This window comes from Diabrotica undecimpunctata, chromosome 9, assembly GCF_040954645.1.
Source record: "Diabrotica undecimpunctata isolate CICGRU chromosome 9, icDiaUnde3, whole genome shotgun sequence".
NCBI lineage: Eukaryota > Metazoa > Arthropoda > Insecta > Coleoptera > Chrysomelidae > Diabrotica > Diabrotica undecimpunctata.
In genome coordinates this window covers 83348166-83367270 of record NC_092811.1, presented here as the reverse complement: position 1 = coordinate 83367270, position 19105 = coordinate 83348166, and the positions used below count along the sequence as shown (strand labels likewise).

The following is a 19105-nucleotide window of genomic DNA, read 5'->3' as shown; positions in this document are numbered from 1 at the left end:
GAAAAGAAAGAAATCTACCAGTTTTGATCCCCCGCAACAGTGTAAAACATTGTTTTATGATTTTAGTAATTTTCAAAGTTTGTTAAATATAATATAAAATTTATTCATCATTTACATTTTCATTATTATATTGTATTTATGTTTAATTATTTCATTTTGATTATCATTATATTATAAAAATAAAACTATTGGTTTATAATGAATATTATTTTTTCATCCTGTTCATTCAAGCTGTTAGTCGCTGTTCTTTTAAAATCTCCAGCTGCTAATCAGCGAAAACCTGTTGGATGAAGCCCAAAAAATCCTCCGCAGAACTATACATTCTTTTTTCTTTGAAAATAGGGCTCCAACTTTCAAATCGACGTGAATTATTATGAAAAGCATTACAAGATTTACTTTCGATATACAAAACGATGCCAGAATTCCAGATTAACAGATAAGGAAGAAATTATATCATGGTGACGTAATTATCTACGCTCAAATAGGAAATATCGTGCGGTAAAACGAAAATTTTTTTATTTCGACGAGACTTTAATTAACGCCGGACATACAGTCGCCAAAGTTTGCAAGATACGATAGCCAGAAATGCACAACAAGCTTTTGTTGAAGGTTTATTGACAAGAGTGCGAGCGCCGTGAGGATAGGGCCAGCGTCTAACTGTCGCTCCTATTGGCAGCGAGACTGGTTTTCTGCAAAATGGTGTTCTTGTTTTTGTATCGAAGAAAACTGGGGACTATCATGAAGACATAAACTCCATATGATTCGAGAACATACTCCAGCGTGCAGATAGTAACGCTGTCATAGTATTGAATAATGCATCTTATCGATGACTAATAGAAAATCCATCATGCAGAAAAATATACAGTCAAAATCGTTTATAACGAACTTCAAGGGACTGGTGGTTTTTGTACGTTGTAGCCAGTGTTCTCTGTAAGCGGTTCTATCGGTTATAATGAACAGGTTACTATAAACGATATTACACTGGTAGGAACAGTTAGTTCGTTGTACCTAGGTTTATGACGCAAAAATGTGTTAATTTATCTATACTTACTTATAATATGTTATAGTAACATACATAACATTTAATATATGTGTTTATTGTACTTACTATATGTATAATATGTATTGAAATTATAAGTAGTCAATAAAGTATACTCATAACGGCTTCTCAAAATCTTTGTATTATAAAAATGTAGGCGTACATATACTATTTATTTTTAAAAAGACAAAGAAAAATACATACATTTATGTATTACAAAATATGTAAATACAACATTTTACCTGAATATTTAATGAAAAAGTCTGTAATTTTTTGTTTGTCGCCTTCCTTGAACTTCTGAAAAAAAAAAAACGTTTTTTCAATTGATGTGGAAACAATCGATAATGATTCTTTCACGCTCTGGGAAGTATCAGCAGTCTGAATAAATGCTCTTATGGTGGAACAAGCAGCATACGCTTCAGCAACAGTAGGGATTTTGCCGAAAAACCAAAACAGTTGATGATCGTTTCCTACGCACAGATTCTCATGCCTTTGATATCATTAGTATAGCGTCAAGAATACTGACTTCCGTATCGTCGTTATTCTCTCTCTTTTCGATGATTTTGTACACCAATTCTTTCCGAAAGCATGCTTTATGACTTCTTATAACTCCTTGGTCCATGGGCTGCAGTACGGACGTACAATTTAGAGGCCGAAAAAAGAGTTTAATTTGTTTTAATCTGTCAACTGGGGGGTGGAACGGACAGTTGTCGACAATTAAAATTATGTGTTTCTTTTGTTGTAAACGTTCACTGTCCCATTTTATTTAAAGTCTTTTCAAAAATAGCCGACGTCATCCAGGCCTTTTTATTGAAATCGTAATCAACAGGGAGATTTTTCACGTTTTTAAAACAGCGCGGCATTTTACTTTTTCCTATTACCAAAAGCTTCCTTTTTATGGAACCGGACATGTTGGCTGCAACAAGAACTGTAACTCGCTCTTTTGAGAGTTTACCACCGGAACGTTTCTCCCCGTTAAACTTTAACGTGTGATCAGGTGTCAGTCTAAGGGAGAGCGCCCACCAAACTGGCATGGCAAGTAGCAAGTAGCACGCGTCTAGCATGTTACTTGTAACCAATGAAAACGAATGATTTAGCGCACACCAAAATGACAGTGACGTCATTCATTCTAATCATTTGTTTGCATTGGTTACATTTTAAATAACATGCTTACTTTACTTTTTCGTGTCTGGATCCGACTACAGTTTTTCTGCCCAATATCGGGCTACGTCTACACCCTTTGTATTTGCGAGCCATAAATCATCGAGGGTGCACTGTGATGGGCAAAGTCTGCATACTCTCAGGTGCTCCATGTTCTGTATTTCCCCACATTCACAAAATGCGTCGCTGTCTGTCTTGATGCCCCATTTAATGAGGTTCTGTTTTACAGGGGCAACACCTGTGCGTATGCGATTCAGTGTCCGCCAGGTTCTCCAGTCCAGGTTCATTCCATTAGGTCGTTCTGGATGCAGGGGGAACAGTTCGGGTGGTTCGACGCTGACATTTCTCATAAACCTTTTCCTTGATTTAAGTCGGCTGATTCCTGGTGGTTCGTCAAACCCGTATAATTGGTGCCTTTCATCGAAAGTTTGCCTGAACTTCTCCACATATTGTGAGGCGCATCTACGGTCATCTGGTGATGAGAATCCAGCTACCCGGTACAGTAGGGGAAGGGGGGTAGGCTTCATACAACCGGTAATTATTCTGCATGTTTCATTCAACGCCGTGGTGACTTGTTGGGCGTGTCTAGATCTACCCCAGACGGGACAAGCATATTCCCCTGTTGAGAAACTTAAGGCCTCAGCTGTTGTCTTCAAGACCTGGGGGTTTGCACCCCACTTGCTCCCTACAAGTTTCCGGAGAAGGTTGTTTCTCGTAGAAACCTTTTGTCTTGTGTTCTGGCAGTGGAATTTATACGTTAGTGACCGGTCTAGTACTACTCCAAGATATTTGGGCTTATCAATATGTTTCAAGCGTTGTCCCTCCCAAGAAACATTCAGCTTTACATGCGCTAGTTGGTTGTTGAGATGGAATGCACATACTTGGGTTTTAGTAGGGTTTGGCTTTAATGAGTTTTGTTTGTAGTAAGTTGACATCATGTTTAAAGCCTCTTACATTGTCGACTCTACTTGTGTGAGTGTTTTCCCCTTTACGGCTATACCAAGGTCATCAGCGTAGACAAAACTCTCAGTCTGAGGGTGCATTGGTTGGTCGTTGGTGTAGATGTTAAATAAGGACGGCGCCAGAACGCTTCCTTGAGGTAGGCCATTTTTTTGGGTTCTCCATCTGCTCTTCTTTCCATTTAGCAAAACGTAGAAACGTCTATTACACAACAGTGATCTAATGATATTTACCAGGTCGTAGTCAAGCACAGTGTTATAGATCTTAGTTAGCAGGGTTCTGTGGTTTATCGTATCATAGGCCGCTGTGAGGTTTATCAAGGCTACTCCCACTATGTCTTTCTGCTCAAATCCCTCCTCTATGTATTCTGTTAGGTTCAGCACTTGGCCTGTGCATGATTTACCTGGTCTGAAGCCTGCTTGTTGTGGGATTAATTTTGCATCTTATTTTCCTGGATGCGGTTTAAAATGAGACGTTCATACAATTTATACAAATGGCATAGCAGGTATATCGGACGGTAGCTACTCGGTAGTTCAGGGTCTTTCCCAGGTTTCAGAAGGGCTACTACTTTTGATTTACGCCACAGTTTTGGAATCTGGTAGGTAGAGCGACAGATGTTAAATAGATCGAGCACCCATTGTCTCGCTTTTTGCCCGAGGTGTTTTATCTGCTCTGTTAGGATTTCGTCCACTCCAGGTGATTTTCCATTTTTCATACAGTCAATACCATTTTTGAGCTCTTCGATGGTAAATGAGTTTCGCAAGAGAGTTGTTTCCTGGTCTTGAGTTCTTATAATCTTTGGCGTTTTGCAACGATTGTTTGTTTTGCCATTCAGAAGCAGTTGGTGGGCTATCTGATTTGGTGTTATTGTACATAGCTCTTTCATCTCTGTGGGATCACCATTAAGTTTTTTGATCATATTCCAAGCCTGCTTACTACTGTGCGTCATATCCATTTTACTTAAAGTCTCGCTACACTGTGTTGTCTGGAGGCACTTAGTGTTTGCTGTAGTCTCTCCCCTATCTCTGCCGTAACTTCGCTAAATGGGTCTTTACTATATTCTTCGGTGTACTTTGTCATAATGTCTTTTGCTTCATCGTTCAGACCAGATATGTAATGTTGTTGACATCCTCTGGGTATGTGTTTACATGAGATTCGTTTTACAAGTTTGATAAACGCGTCATAGTTTTTGGGGATCGGGACTATATTTTTCACTTGTGTTTCCAATTCATCAGCAAATTTTGCCCAGTTCGCTTTTTTAAAATTAAACCTTCGTTTGAAAGGAATTTTGGGAGCTTTTATAGCGCTGTAAACAGTTATTCCCACGGGCCTATGTTGCGTCTTCGGTATAGGCTTATATACCTTCCTAACGCAACGGTCCTCTAAAGACATGCTGATGAAGGTGAGATCAGGGTTGTAACCTTTCTTCCATATTTTGCTCTGGAACGAATAGGGCAGTTTTGGGTCATGTAGAAGTGCCAGGTTGTTTTGTTCAGCCCACGATTCCACAAGATCTCCATTCTTATCAGTTGAAGCGTAGCCCCAATGGACATTATGACTATTAAAATCACCCAGAATGAATCTGGTTTTTTGAGAAGCGAAATTTTTTGGAGGGGAGAAAACAAAGTCTCTCTGGGGTGGTTTATACACAGATGTCACTGTGCAGGCTCCTATTTCGACGGTTAGTATTTTAATGTGTTTGTAGCATGTTTTTTCAGCTGATGTTACATCAATATCTCTTCTCACGAAGATGGCGCTTCCATGTTTTGCACTTGAATGTTCAATGATAAGCTGCATTCCCTCAACGCTAGGTCTATGTGCTGATATGTCACGGTGAGTGAGGATAGCACTTTTAAACTTATTTATTAAGATGTGGAAAAAATATTATATTGAACATTGTATCTACTGTCATTTACATCATGCGTTGGTTATAATTATTTATTTATTGTATACATAATATATCACACTTGTGGATTTTACTCAGTTCAGACAAAATTTCCTGCCAAAATAACATGCTAGATGCGCGCTACTTGCCACTTGCCATGCCAGTTTGGTGGGCGCTCTCCCTTAGAAATAATCCCATCTCGACAGCATTAAAAATTTCATCATCGCTATGGCCGGACCTAAGTGTAGGCCACACATTTTCAACCCAGTCATTTGTAATTGATCTGTCAACAACTGCTGACTCACCTGAAATTTTTCCATGTACAATATTGTGGCGAGCTCGGAAACGTTGAACCCCGGAAGCATTATACTTAAAATCCTTCTTCAAAATCACAGCGAAAGCGTTAGCCTTTACCTGAAGCATCGGCCCACTCACGGGTACATTGTTTGCGCGTTGTTGTTTGAATCAATCGAGCAAAGCACTTTCAATGTCACTGTGATTTGATGACCGAACGCGTTTTCCTTTTTCACACTTATTAAATTGCATAATAATTTTCTCTCGCCGTTTCATCATTTCAGCAATTGTTGAGCGGGACGTTTTAAATTCCCGGGCAATCGAACTCGCGGAATCACCGGAATCGACTCGGCAAATTATTCCAAACTGTTCCTCAATAGTAAATTGTTTCCGTGACATGTTTTCTATGAAGGCTAGACACAACTGAATTCAAATTCAGAAACTCTTGGCTTGGGCCAAATGGTGTAACAAAATTTTGTAATACAATGGACCCGTCTTGGGAGGTCTAAATGTCTAAAGGACAAGTAATCAAGTGTACATGTCTGCCCAGATGTACTATAATCATAAATTAATAAATCCTTACTTCTCATTTCGTGGTACTAAATATCGGTAATACCTGTGAGAAATACAACACTACAATGTCCATTTCCATAACTTTACGGGATAGCACTTTTAAACTTATTTATTAAGATGTGGAAAAAATATTATATTGAACATTGTATCTACTGTCATTTACATCATGCGTTGGTTATAATTATTTATTTATTATACAGTGTGTAAAAATGTCATAATTGAAAAACATTGATGTTGTATCATCTGAGGTACAGATATGTACTTGAAATTGTACGCTGTAACCAATATTTTAACTGCTAGTGTTCTAAGAAATACGTTTGCTCTAACCGATTTGTTCATTATAAGCAATAAAAATGCGTTTTTTGTATGTCATTTTATGGGACCTACTATTTTGTTTGTTATATCCGGTGTCGTTGTAAACGATTTTGACTGTATTTCATTTACAATACGAGGAAAATATATTTCATTTACAGAGTAGATATAGTACTGTAACGAAATAGCCCATCTCCGATGCATTGTATGTGTCACAATTCGTAGAAGGATAAATCTAGAAAACTCGAAGAGTTGGCATTTCAATAGCGCACGTCTTCGATGCGCGTTCGATGAGACGAATTAGAGGTGGCTACTCCAGAATGTTCTAGTACATAGTTACTTTTATATATAAGCATACCTTCTATGAGTTAAGTTTAGTTGATAAGATATTACCGAACTGTAAATTTATAAATAAATATATTTATATACGCTCGTTTTATTTAATCTCGGTACAGTTGGTGTCCGGTGTGAGGTTAATTGATTTACTTAAAAAATAAATTCAGCAGTGACTTTTGAAAAAGACTTGAACTTTTGAAAAGTATTGTCCGTCGGGAACATCCGCGTAATTCGGTAGTGATCTTTGTACGACAGAACATTTAAAAAAGTACGTGTGTGCTACAAAAACAGTTGCGTGCGCAACTAGAAGAACGCCATGAAGACTGCAGCGGGTCCAAGAAGATACTCCAAGAACGACTGAAGACTGTTCTCAACAAAAATTGAGAAGACCCAGAGACATTCCAGTTCCAGTCAGCAGAAGAAGCAGTTTTAACGAAAATAAAAAATGTGTCGCAAATGATTGAAGAAACTTCTAGAAAAAATGATGATAAATTAGAGAACGTTTCCAAAAGAATCGAAACATTCGAAAATGTATCTTGAAGATTCGACGAGACTTCACAAATAATTAAAGAAATATGTATTCAGAACGATGAGAAATTTTAAGAAGTCTCAAGAACATTCTATAAGATACAGAAAAATGTAAACAACAAGATAGAAGACGTAGAAGAGAAGATCAAACAATTAGATACCATGATAACTAACACTAAAGTGCTACCACCAGTTAATACAGTAGCCTTAGATCCGGTAGTGAAAGAAGAATCAGCGAGAGACGAAACGACACATCATATGAGATTCAAATTGCCACCATTTGATGGAAAGTCCTCTTGGTCCATATACCTTAGACAATTTGAAGCTATTGTGACAGTCAATCATTGGACAGAACAAGAAAAAGCTGTTTCCTTGACTGCTGCTTTACGAGGTGATGCTGCGGATATCCTAAGATCGATTCCTAAGGGTCAAGAAAAATGTTACCAGACCTTTTTCACTCGACTAGATAAACGTTACGGAGATGCCCATCTATAACAAGTCTACAAGGCGCAACTAGGAAGTAGAATTCAACTAGCAAGTGAAAATTTGCAAGAGTTTGAAGCAGATGTTGCTCGTATAGTGCGCTTGGCTTATCCGGAGGTACCAGACAACATTTTGGAAGAAATTGCTGTAGATACCTTCGTCAATGGGTTAAAAGAAAGTTAATTACAGAAAGCTTTACGATTAGCAAGACCGAAAGTTCTAGATGAAGCGCTCGCTATTGCATTGGAACATGAAATAGCTAATCAAACGAGTAAGAACCATTGAAGAAGGAGACGAACCAAACGATGAACGTCTGGAAGAAATCGTACGAAAAGTAGTTCGTAACATGATGCCGAAGAGACGCGAAACCAGATGTTGGAATGATGGCGACGTAGGTCACATTCGCCGTAAATTGCAAGAAAATAATGTAACAGCAGAAAGCTAGAACAAATCGAACACAGGGCTGGAAAAAGTCATTCAAATGCTGATGCTCAGTCAAGACGGGCATACAGTGCAAATTGTAATCACTGTCTTAAATTAGAAGAATGACTTTGCCCCGTGAGACGAACCACCGTCATTAATAATAAATGGCAGCCTCAACAGCTACAAGACGCTCAAGCAGATGATCCATGTATAAAAAGAGTATTGGATTGGATGCGTGGAAGTGAAAGACCTTCTTGGCAAGATATTAGTGCATGTAGTCCCGAAGTCAAGTGTTACTGGAGTCAATTTAATTGCCTAGTGCTAAAAGATGGTCTTCCGTATAGAACCTTTGAGAACGATGATGGTACAGAATCTAAGCTTGAGTTGATTGTACCTAAAAGTAAAGTGTCAGAAGTATTGCGTCAGTTACATGACGGTGCATCAGGTGGACACTTTGATATTACGAAGACTCTGTAAAAGAATCGAGAACGGTTCTATTGGGTGAACTGTAAATATGATGTAAGAAGATGGTGCTGGAAATGTGAACTGTGTGAAACTAGTAATGGCCCAGTTGGTAAAAAGAGGGCACCCATGAAACAGTACAATGTTGGTAGTCCTATGGAAAGAGTAGCAATCGACATTGCAGGTCCACTTCCAGAGACAAATGATGGAAATAAATATATCCTGGTAGCCATGGATTATTTTACAAAATGGACTGAGGCCTATGCGATACCAAATCAAGCTGCTACCGTTGCAGAGGTACTTGTTAAAGAAATCTTTAGCCGATTTGGTGTTCCCTTGAAGGTCCACTCCGACCACGGTCAAAATTTCGAGTCAACCCTTTTCCAAAACGTTTGTAAATTGATTGGTGTCAATAAGACTAGAACGACACCCCTGCATCCTCAATCAGATGGATGGTCGAGAGGATGAACCGAACGATGCGTAAACACCTGTCCAAAGTTGTATTAGAACATCAAAGAGATTGGGAACAGCACATTCATTTATTCCTAATGGCCTACCGCTCGGCCGTGAATGAAACTACAGGCCAGACTCCAACCTGCCTGATGTTAGGTCGTGAAGTTCGGTTGTCCTGCGACCTTCCGAAGAACGTGTTGCAAGCGAAGATTATGTCGACCGCCTGAAGTTAAGAATGAACAACATTCATGAACTTGCCCGAAAACACATTCAGTTAGCCAGTGACAGAATGAAAGATCAATATGATTCTCGATGCAAGAATGAAAGCTATGAAGTAGGTGATCTTGTTTGGCTTTATAATCCACAACGTCGTCGAGGCTTGTCTTTTAAATTGCAAAGACAATGGGAAGGTCCGTACGAAATTAAAAAGAGAATAAATGACGTAATATGCAGAATTAAGAAGTTGCCGAAAGGTAAACCAAAAGTAGTTCACATAAATCGTCTTGCACCTTATGCTGGTTCAAATGAAACAGAAGAAGCACGAACCCTTCAACATGAGATCAAAGATGACCGGCGACCAAGCTTTAATGAATTTATGTCAAATTACGCAGAGGGAAATGGTGCTAGGTTCGGCGTGACGACAGAAGTTCAGCAGGATCTTTTTAGTGTTCCGCATAACGTTTCTCTAGCCCACTGTTTTGCTCAAGATCTTGAGATGACTAATGGAATCTCATCTGTATTTCATAAGAAGTTCGGTCGTTTGGACGAGTTAAAAAACCAGCAGCCTAAAGTTGGAAGAGTACTGGGATTAGAAGATGGTTCTCGATCTTTGCTGTATATGGTAACCAGAAAGTCATATACAGACAGGGCAAGCTACGAGGATATATGGCGTGCTCTAACTAATTTGAAGAAAATCGTGTGCAATTATGACATCAAGAATTTGGCCTTACTCAAGATAGGCCATGCACTAGAAAATCTGGATTGGAAGATTGACAGAAGCATGCTTGAAATGATCTTCCGAGAAACTGGCGTACGAATTATCGTGTGTTGTATTAACCCGAAGAGATCGTGTCCTTCAAAGTCTGTAGATTGTTATTTCTTTTTCAGGGGTTCATGCAGAGCTAGAGTTCTGTAGATTCCGCCATCCTGGGCCTACATCTGGAGTTGCTGATCGGGACGCTCAGATCTAAGAGGAGAGCAGTGTTACGAACATGCATTCGGCGTGACCCGTATAATGGTTGCATCTCCGGTTGCAAGTTTCCGGCGATGTATCGAGCGCGAGAGAGATCAACCCGTCAAATAAGCGAATTAGAGGTGGGCTACTCCAGAATGTTCTAGTACATAATTACTTATATATATTATACCTTCTATGAGTTAAGTTTAGTTGATAAGATATTAACGAACTGTAAACTTATAAATAAATATATTTATATAAATTCGAACCGCTCGTTTTATTTAATCTCGGTACAGTACGAATGACAATAATCAAGAAGCATTGTGGTAGATATCGTCAATATACTGTTCATTTAATGGCTAGACTTCATGGTATTACTGTTTTGAGACTTCCACCTTACCATTGCGAGTTGAATCCAATTGAAGTAATTTGAGATCAAATGTAAGGATATGTTGACCGAGAGAATGTAACATTTAAAATTGGAGATATTCAGCGCCTATTACAAACTAGTATAAATTGCATACATCCTACAAATTGAAATAACGCAATTGGCCATACAAGAGAAAATTTGGAAACTGGAAACTTGGAAACTGGATGAAAATTCTCAGAATTCTAATGATGTATAAACCAAGCTTTAGGTAAAAAGTTTAATATAAATATTTTTACTGTTGTAATATATTTTTTATCTAAGACTGTTAGGAAGGGATTTATGATATTAAGATTTATATATATTTGTGCTAAATATGCTAGGTATAATAACGATAATTTTAAATCACAGAATTTAAATTAATTTTTATTGTAGGATTATTGATTCAACTATTTATTAATCTTTTAAACATTCATTTGCGACTTATGCGAAAGGCTTATTTGCGACTATAATAAAATCGTTGGTCGGATAGCCAAGCGGTCCAGATTTCACTGTCAATGATATAGTGAATGGATTGTCCAAATCCTGAGCAGAATACAAAAAGGCTTGCGTAACAGTATTAAGACTAAATTTTCTGCTACTTGGCCTAGAATACACTGGTGTATCGGATATACCTATGGATAAGCAGTACTACAAAATATAGGGGTTTGCGTCTTAGTGTTAGTTACTCCATGTCCCATCCAAGTGTTTGCGCTTAAAAAACCAGAATATAAATAGGCATAAATAAAAACGTTTTTACTAACAATCGTTATATTTGTTCTTTGGCAATTAATTATTATCTATTATCTGGTTGGTTCTTTGCTGACTACTATTGTTTTAGTTTTCTGAGATGAGATTGCCATATTAAATTCTTTTCTAAAGAGAGTAGGGTAAGTGTTGCAAACGGTTCCTTTGGGGCAACAGGTCGTACCCTATCGTATTTAGATCTTATTCTCGCAAGCGGGGCTCTGCGAGAGATGGACTCTCTTTTCCTAGCTACTCGTGGGACCAATATGGAAAAACGAAAAATAAACACGGGACAAAAGGGTTCCCGAGGACAAGAAGTCAGGGAACACTAAAGCCAAAACCACGATTTCTAAAGCCTAAGGGCAGGGAACTTCTTAGAGAAAAACCTGAAAGGCCAGGAAGCATGCTACACACTCATGCACTGTCTTCGAACAGAATGAAGAATTTCGAGAAAAGCTCCAGAAACTCCCAGCATCACCCTTTTTCGAAGTGAGAAAGTTAGCTTTCCCTATTAACTAGTCCGATCCAAGGAAGGGAAGACAAAAACACTGGAGGAAAAGCCAATAGCAACTCGCTCCAGTTAAGCAGGAGAAACTTCTCTACATACGGAAGTTCCGGAAGCGAAACAAACTTCTTCAGGTTGAATCAGCCCACTCGTAAGGAATACTGTCCAAGAGTGTGTTGGACCCACAGAAGATGAATGAATGTCCACGGAATCTAAACTGGACAACTCTTGGTAGAAAAGAGAAATGCGCTTCAAAATGCATCTATAACCTAAGACCAAATGGATGATAAAAGAGAAATAGCCCAAGAGCACGATTTAATTAAAACTGCAAAAACACGTACGATCATGGCATGATGGATTGTAAAGTAAACGTTAAATAATTCTTTGTACTTCAGAAATGTATGAAAATAACCTTGTCTTTCGATACCAGATGTATCCACAATCTTGTTTTTAATTTTCACTTCTTTGACAAATACACTAAAGGTCCCGTCATTTCGGAAGGCATCTAATTTGCATATTACGAGGCATGTCGAAATTGTATAAGAACCGCCTTTGAAGTTGGTGATTGGTTATTGAAATTTTAACTGAATGACAGTGGCGCGCACTATTTAGTAGATACAGCTAAAACATGTTATACTAAATAAAGGCGATTTTTTAGTTTTCAATAATTTTGAACATATAGGCAACATTTGAAAAATTATCAGTAAGATATTTGATAGGACAAAAACAATAATACCTTCGTAATACGTTTTACCTGAAAAAACAAATTATTTTTATTGTACAAAATAATTATTAAGTTCTGAATATTGATAAGTTTAACAAAATGGATTTTTAAAATAGCAATTAATTGTCAAGCGTATTTTCCAAAATATTAAATATCAATACAATACCAAAATATTAAAGAGTGACGATAATTATATGCTAATGAATGGTCCCAATTACATGTACCTAGAACTTCTACCTGATTTAATTATTTTCTTGGAAGACTTTTAGTGATATAATAAAGTCATATAAACATAAATATTCCTGTCTTTGGGAAAGGCCTAATTTCATGGACCTACCTGATTTAAGACTGGATAGGACGAAAGACGATCTTTAAATATATATTAACGATATAATAAAGACTACCGTCAATATTGCAGTCCTTCTAAAATATATGCATATCTAAATTTGTAAATGAAAACTTTAAAGATATAAAATTAACTCCATATACATACTCTTTAAAAATTCATATAACTAATGTGAATGTTTCAAAAAAGAACAACAAAATAGGGGCAGAGGACCGACAAACATGGAAGGCAATAGTAAACGCGGCAAATACTCACGAAGAGTTGTAACGCCATCGATAATGATGATGATGACGTAAATAATAATTCAAAATGATTGGTATGTTGCAGGAATAATTCTTCAAATTTTAAACAGACAACATAAAGAAACAAAAAAGTACATTGAGAAGTAACTCAAAGCGATAGTAGAAAATTAAAAAATAAATAAATAAGAGTTTTCTACGAAAATAAGAGCCTCTTTCTCTATATATAAAAAATGATGACGATCTATTACTAAATGAACTAGCTAGGGGGAATAATGATAATTTGGTAAAATTATTTTACAGTAAATGTGGTTAGTATTTTACAAAAAATTATGGTAAATAAATATGAAGTAGTAATGGAAACACACCATGGAATTGTAGATGATCACATAGTAAAAGAACTATCTACAGACCAAGAAGTAGTAAACAAAATAACGAAGTAAACGTAATAATAGCTAAAAAATAACGACTGTAACGAAAGTACAGAGAATACGATATTTAGGAAACATCGAAGGAATGAAAAAAGAAATATGTCGAAAATGGTATTCTCGACACACCCAATACAAAAGAGAAGCGAAGGTAGGCAAAATGGGGTACAAAAGCATAGTATAAAATATTGACAAATAAGTAACATTGAGAACTAAAAGTAAAAAGTGTTGGAACATTGAATTTGAATATCAAAAATTAATACTAGATGCAGATTAGCAGAGTGTCCATTTCACTTTTCATATTTTCAAAATAATTATGCATATTAAATATTATTTGACGACCCTGCTCTTTAATAACGCTACGTTTTTTTCCGTCCATTTTCAGCAAGATTGTTTGAGAAGAAAATTATCTAATATTTAACACACACAACTTGTTCTCAACTGCACTGCTGCGCTACCGAGTATTGAAATGATTTACTGCTAAGGCGTGGCTTAGGTAGAAATTTCAAATTTTGATCTCTGCCCAGTGCGATAATATGCAAATTAGATGCCTTCCGAAATGACGGGACCTTTACCTATTCCATACTTCAAAATGCATCAATGATCAACGATTTCTCGGGTATTTTAATAATTCACAAGTATTGGTAAAGTTTTGAAGTATCTAATGAAATAAATTTATTGCTGAAAAGTATTTATTGCTTTTATAATATAAATTTGGATAAGTGTGAACTGCTTTTAGAAACATCTTTTTGTTTTTATGTTGTTTTAGTAACACATTTGCTGCCACTGTTCTTGTGAGCGTTAATAGTCTGACTTTGTTTCGTAGCCGCGATGAAAAATGATTAACCTTAGACTATTGATTTTCCATAATTCTCTGAACATTTATTTGTTGCATCTTCTGATAAGGTGGCTATCTTCTAGTGATGTTGTCGACCACATTGACCCATCTTATTCGATTCACAGCATCTCGAAATAGATCAAGTCACGTTAGACCAATCCATTTCCAAAGATTGGCGAGACAGGATATACGTCTAAGTTCAGGGCCTCTTTTGCCCACAATCTTGCCTAATAGAATCAACTGTACAAGTCGGTATGTTCTTTAAGGTATTAATAATTTCTTTACTCTTTTCTTTACCTTTGGAGATTAGTTGTTAGTTGTGTTGTGTATATTTGAGACCCTTAACATACGTCTGTAGCACCACATTTCAAATGCTTCTAACCTTTATATAGCATCTTCTGTACGGCTCCAGCTTTATACTCCGTATAGGAGGACACTAAAGACGTAACATATAAGAATTCTACTATGTATATTGATACTTAAAGATAAGTTACAGATAATCTTAGAGGACCGTTAAGAGAGTTTCTGACGTTTTCAATGCGAGTTTTTATTTCGTAGCTATGATCCCAGGTATTATTAATACTGCAGCTCAGATAGCATATGTTCTCCATTGTTTCAACAGTGCATCGTTTATTGTATTTTGGGAGTTTAAGTTGGTATTCTTACCAATTATTATTTTTTTCTTTTTACAAGTTACTTCAAGAACCTCTTAAAATAAAAAAAATTTATTAAAATTTCCTTTATAAAAAGTATATTATGAATAAAAAAAATTTAATTTTTTATTAATATACCTTTTATAAAGGAATTTTTTAATTAATTTTTTGTGATACATGGTAAACAGCCAACTACAGGAATTTAGTTTCGTTGTGGCTCTTAAAACACATTTCATACTTCTATGATTTTTGTCCATGACTTTGCATGTACCTATTCATTTAACAAATTTCAAATCAATCTCGTATGTTGTTTTAACTTAAAAAACAGCTTAAAACCAATTTCACTTTATAATCTATCTTCAGTGTGCAATTTCATATGATTTTTCATATTACGTACTTGAGAAAAAGGCTTAAAACAAATTTCACACTTAAACGGTTTTTCTCCAGTGTGCAATCTCATATGTTGTTTCAAACCACTGGACTGAGAAAACAGCTTAAAACAAATTTTGCACTTGTATGGTTTTTCTCCAGTGTGCAATCTCGTATGTTGTTTCAAACCATTGGACTGAAAAAACCGCTTAAAACAAATTTCACACTTAAACGGTTTGTTTCCAGTGTGCAATCTCGTATGTTGTTTCAAACCACTGGACTGAGAAAACAGTTTAAAACAAATTTCGCACTGGTATGGTTTTTCTTCTGCGTGCAATTCCATATGGTTTTTCAGACTAGTTACTTGAGAAAACGACTTAAAACAAATTTCACACTTAAACGGTTTTTCTCCAGTGTGCAATCTCATATGTTGTTTCAAACCACTGGACTGAGAAAACGGCTTAAAACAAAGTTCACACTTAAACGGTTTTTTTCCGGTGTGCAATATCGTATGTTGTTTCAAACCACCCGACTGAGAAAACAGCTTAAAACAAATTTCGCACTGGTATGGTTTTTCTTCTGCGTGCAATTCCATATGGTTTTTCAGACTACGTACTTGAGAAAACGACTTAAAACAAATTTCACACTTAAACGGTTTTTCTCCAGTGTGCAATCGCATATGTTGTTTCAAACCACTGGACTGAGAAAACCGCTTGAAACAAATTTCACACCTGTAAGGTTTTTCTCCAGTATGCAATATAGTATGTGTTTTCAAATCACCGGAATGCAAAAACCGCTTAAAACAAATTTCGCACTTATATGGTTTTTCTTCTGCGTGTAATTTCATATGATTTTTCATATGACCTACTTGAGCAAAAGGCTTAAAACAAATTTCACACTTGTACGGTTTTTCTCCATTGTGCGTTCGCAAATGTATTTTCAAAGGCCTTGCTTCAATACACTTCTTAAAACAATCATCACACTTGTAAGGTTTTTCTCCTGTGTGCAATTTCATATGGTTGTTCATATGACCTACTTGAGCAAACAGCTTAAAACAAATTTCACACTTGTACGGTTTTTCTCCAGTGTGCACTCGCAAATGTATTTTTAAAGCACTTGCTACTCTAAACTTCTTAAAACAAACATCACACTTGTACGGTTTTTCTCCAGTGTGCACTCGCAAATGTATTTTCAAAGCACTTGCTGCACTAAACTTCTTAAAACAAACATCACACTTGTTAGGTTCTTCTCCAATGTGCAATCTAATATGGTGGTTCAAATTACTTGCCTTAGGTTGACCCATAGGTCTATTAATGATTTCCATTTTGTCTTTCTCTTGGGGTAATCCTAAAATAAAAACCTACTACATAAGAGAACATTTTCAAAACTCAGGTTTTATTAGTGTACTTAATTTAGCAATTTTGATAACAAACGTATTTTAATGGAGGTGAATAAATCATATATTTCAGAAATTAATATAAATCAAAACATATCAATTTATTAGGGGATCAGTTTAAAATTAATCATTTTGAAAGTATTTTGAATGAATAGGACTGCATTCTTAATATGATAGTTCAGTTATACAGTAACAAACACACAGTTTCAAGAACACCTACAATTTGAATTATATTGAAAAACATTGGGATTTAACACACACAACAGAAGTTATCTGCAAATTAGCATAACACCCTTTACGAAAATAACATTTTAGTTTAAAATCATTTTAAATCTGAAGTTTTGTTTATTCAGGACTGCTATTTTTTTCGTTCTAATATTAATACTATGTATATATCTTTATAGTGGAATCTATCATTTGCAGTATTTTAACCCTTTCAGATCCGGTGTCTATTGCAATGGACATACATTTACGTAAGCCCTACAACAAAATTAAACTCCTGTAAATTGCTGACAACTACATATTATTTATTTTGCATATCTCAGTTACTACTAGTCGTAAAAATTTTCAGTTTAGTTTGAATCATAGCCAAGTTAAGTGCTTTTAAAGATAATGTGACATGGCGAATTCACGATACCCCGGAAAGCGTAAGTAAATATCATGTTTCTTTAAGTCGTATTTGTTATAATGTTATATAATATGTTAACATTTGTTATATGTAACCAAATATTAGTTTTTACAGGATGTTTCAAAAAAAGGTAACCCCGTCTCTAGGGTAGGTAAAAAACTGAAAAATAATTGGGGTTTGCTTAGTAAAAAAATTTTGTAACGCCATCCGTTTTCAAGATACAGGGCGTTGAAGAAAAACAAATTTTACGCATTTTTTACGATTTTGCCGAAACTACTGGCAACATTGTAATGAAATTTTATACGAATATGTTTTGGAAGCTGATACATCCCATGAATTTGTTTTTATATCTGATTATCATAGAGGGCGCTAGTTACACGGATCGTACTAAGTATTAGTCAATATAACTTTTTTAAGAGTATAATTATTAATCAAAATTTCAAGTAAACTTAAACATCATTCAATTTTACGAAAAAGGTACTCCTAGTAAAACTCTATACTGTGTACCGTTTTCGAAATATTTTGATTTGAAAATTATGAAGTAATAATTGATGCTGGTAGTAATGATAAAGTTCTAATAGGTATACCTCTAGTTTCTCCAAGTGTGCCATGGAAATCTGACATTTATTGATTGTTATGACGATAAATCAACAATAATTAGAGTTTTGAAACCTTGTTATTTGTAAAATCAAATCAAAATGTACTCAAATGTTGAATACACTGACATGTTATTAACCTTAGGCGAATGTTTAGGATGTTCTAGTGCAGCTGTGACACGTTATGCAGAAAAGTTTCCTAGAAGAAACTTACCAAGTAAAAAAACATTTAGAGCCATTGAACGACGTTATCGAGAAACTGGGAATGTGAGACCAAATAAAATAAACTCTGGTAGACCAAGAACAACAAGAACAATTAATAAAGAAAATAATATTTTAAATTTACTTGATCAAGATCCAACAGTTAGCGTAAGGAATATAGCAAGACAAACAAATACTTCTTCTTCAAGTACTTAACGGATACTGAAAGAACAGCAATTACATCCTTATCATTACAGATGAGTCCAAGAGCTCTTGTCAGATGATCTACCGGTTAGAGTGGATTTTTGTGAAACATTGCAACAAAGGACAGCCCACAATAAAAATTTTTTTAAAATACATTCTTTTTACGGACGTGGCCACCTTTACGCGACAAGGTATGTTTAACTCCCACAATGCACACTACTGGTGTGATGAGAATCCACGAGTCAAAAGGGTATCACATTACTAACACTCATTTAAAGTTAATGTTTGGGCAGCAACTTTAGGTAACAAATTAATAGGTTATCATATTTTACCTGGAAATTTAAACGGTGATATGTATCTGGATTTTTTAAACAATTCCTTATTCGAGATATTAGAAGATTTAACGCTAAACGAGCGAAGATCTTTATTTTTTATGCACGATGGAGCTCCACCACACTTTGATAGAAGGTGTCGTAATTGGTTGAGTAATCATTTTCCGAATCGATGGATTGGTAGAGGTGCAGAAGCTCCGATTCATTGGCCTCCTCGGTCATGCGATTTTAACCCTTTGGACTACACCGTTTGGTCGTACATTAAGGAAAAAGTCTATGCTACAGAGGTAAATTCACGCCAAGAATTGGAAGAAAGAATTCAACGTCAATTTAATGACATCATAGCTGATCCCCTACCGTTTAGAAGGTTAATGGAATATTTAGAAAAAAGAATAGACTTGTGTATTCGA

At 36.0% G+C, this 19105-nt stretch overlaps 1 protein-coding gene across 9 annotated transcripts in view; it reads right to left on the bottom strand.

Moving 5' to 3' along the window:
• Positions 1 to 19105, bottom strand: part of LOC140450200 (uncharacterized) — a 171466-nt gene that overhangs the window by 138574 nt on the left and 13787 nt on the right. Inside the window, exon 2 of one of the 9 annotated variants that reach the window (XM_072543664.1) lies at positions 14153 to 16685. The exons of 7 other annotated variants lie outside the window; for them this stretch is intronic. In XM_072543664.1, coding sequence (XP_072399765.1) covers positions 15316 to 16685 — 1370 coding nt within the window. In that variant the 3' untranslated portion in view covers positions 14153 to 15315. Of the gene's footprint in view, positions 1 to 14152; positions 16699 to 19105 lie in introns of those variants that run through there. One more of the 9 variants, XM_072543669.1, reaches the window with a different exon arrangement.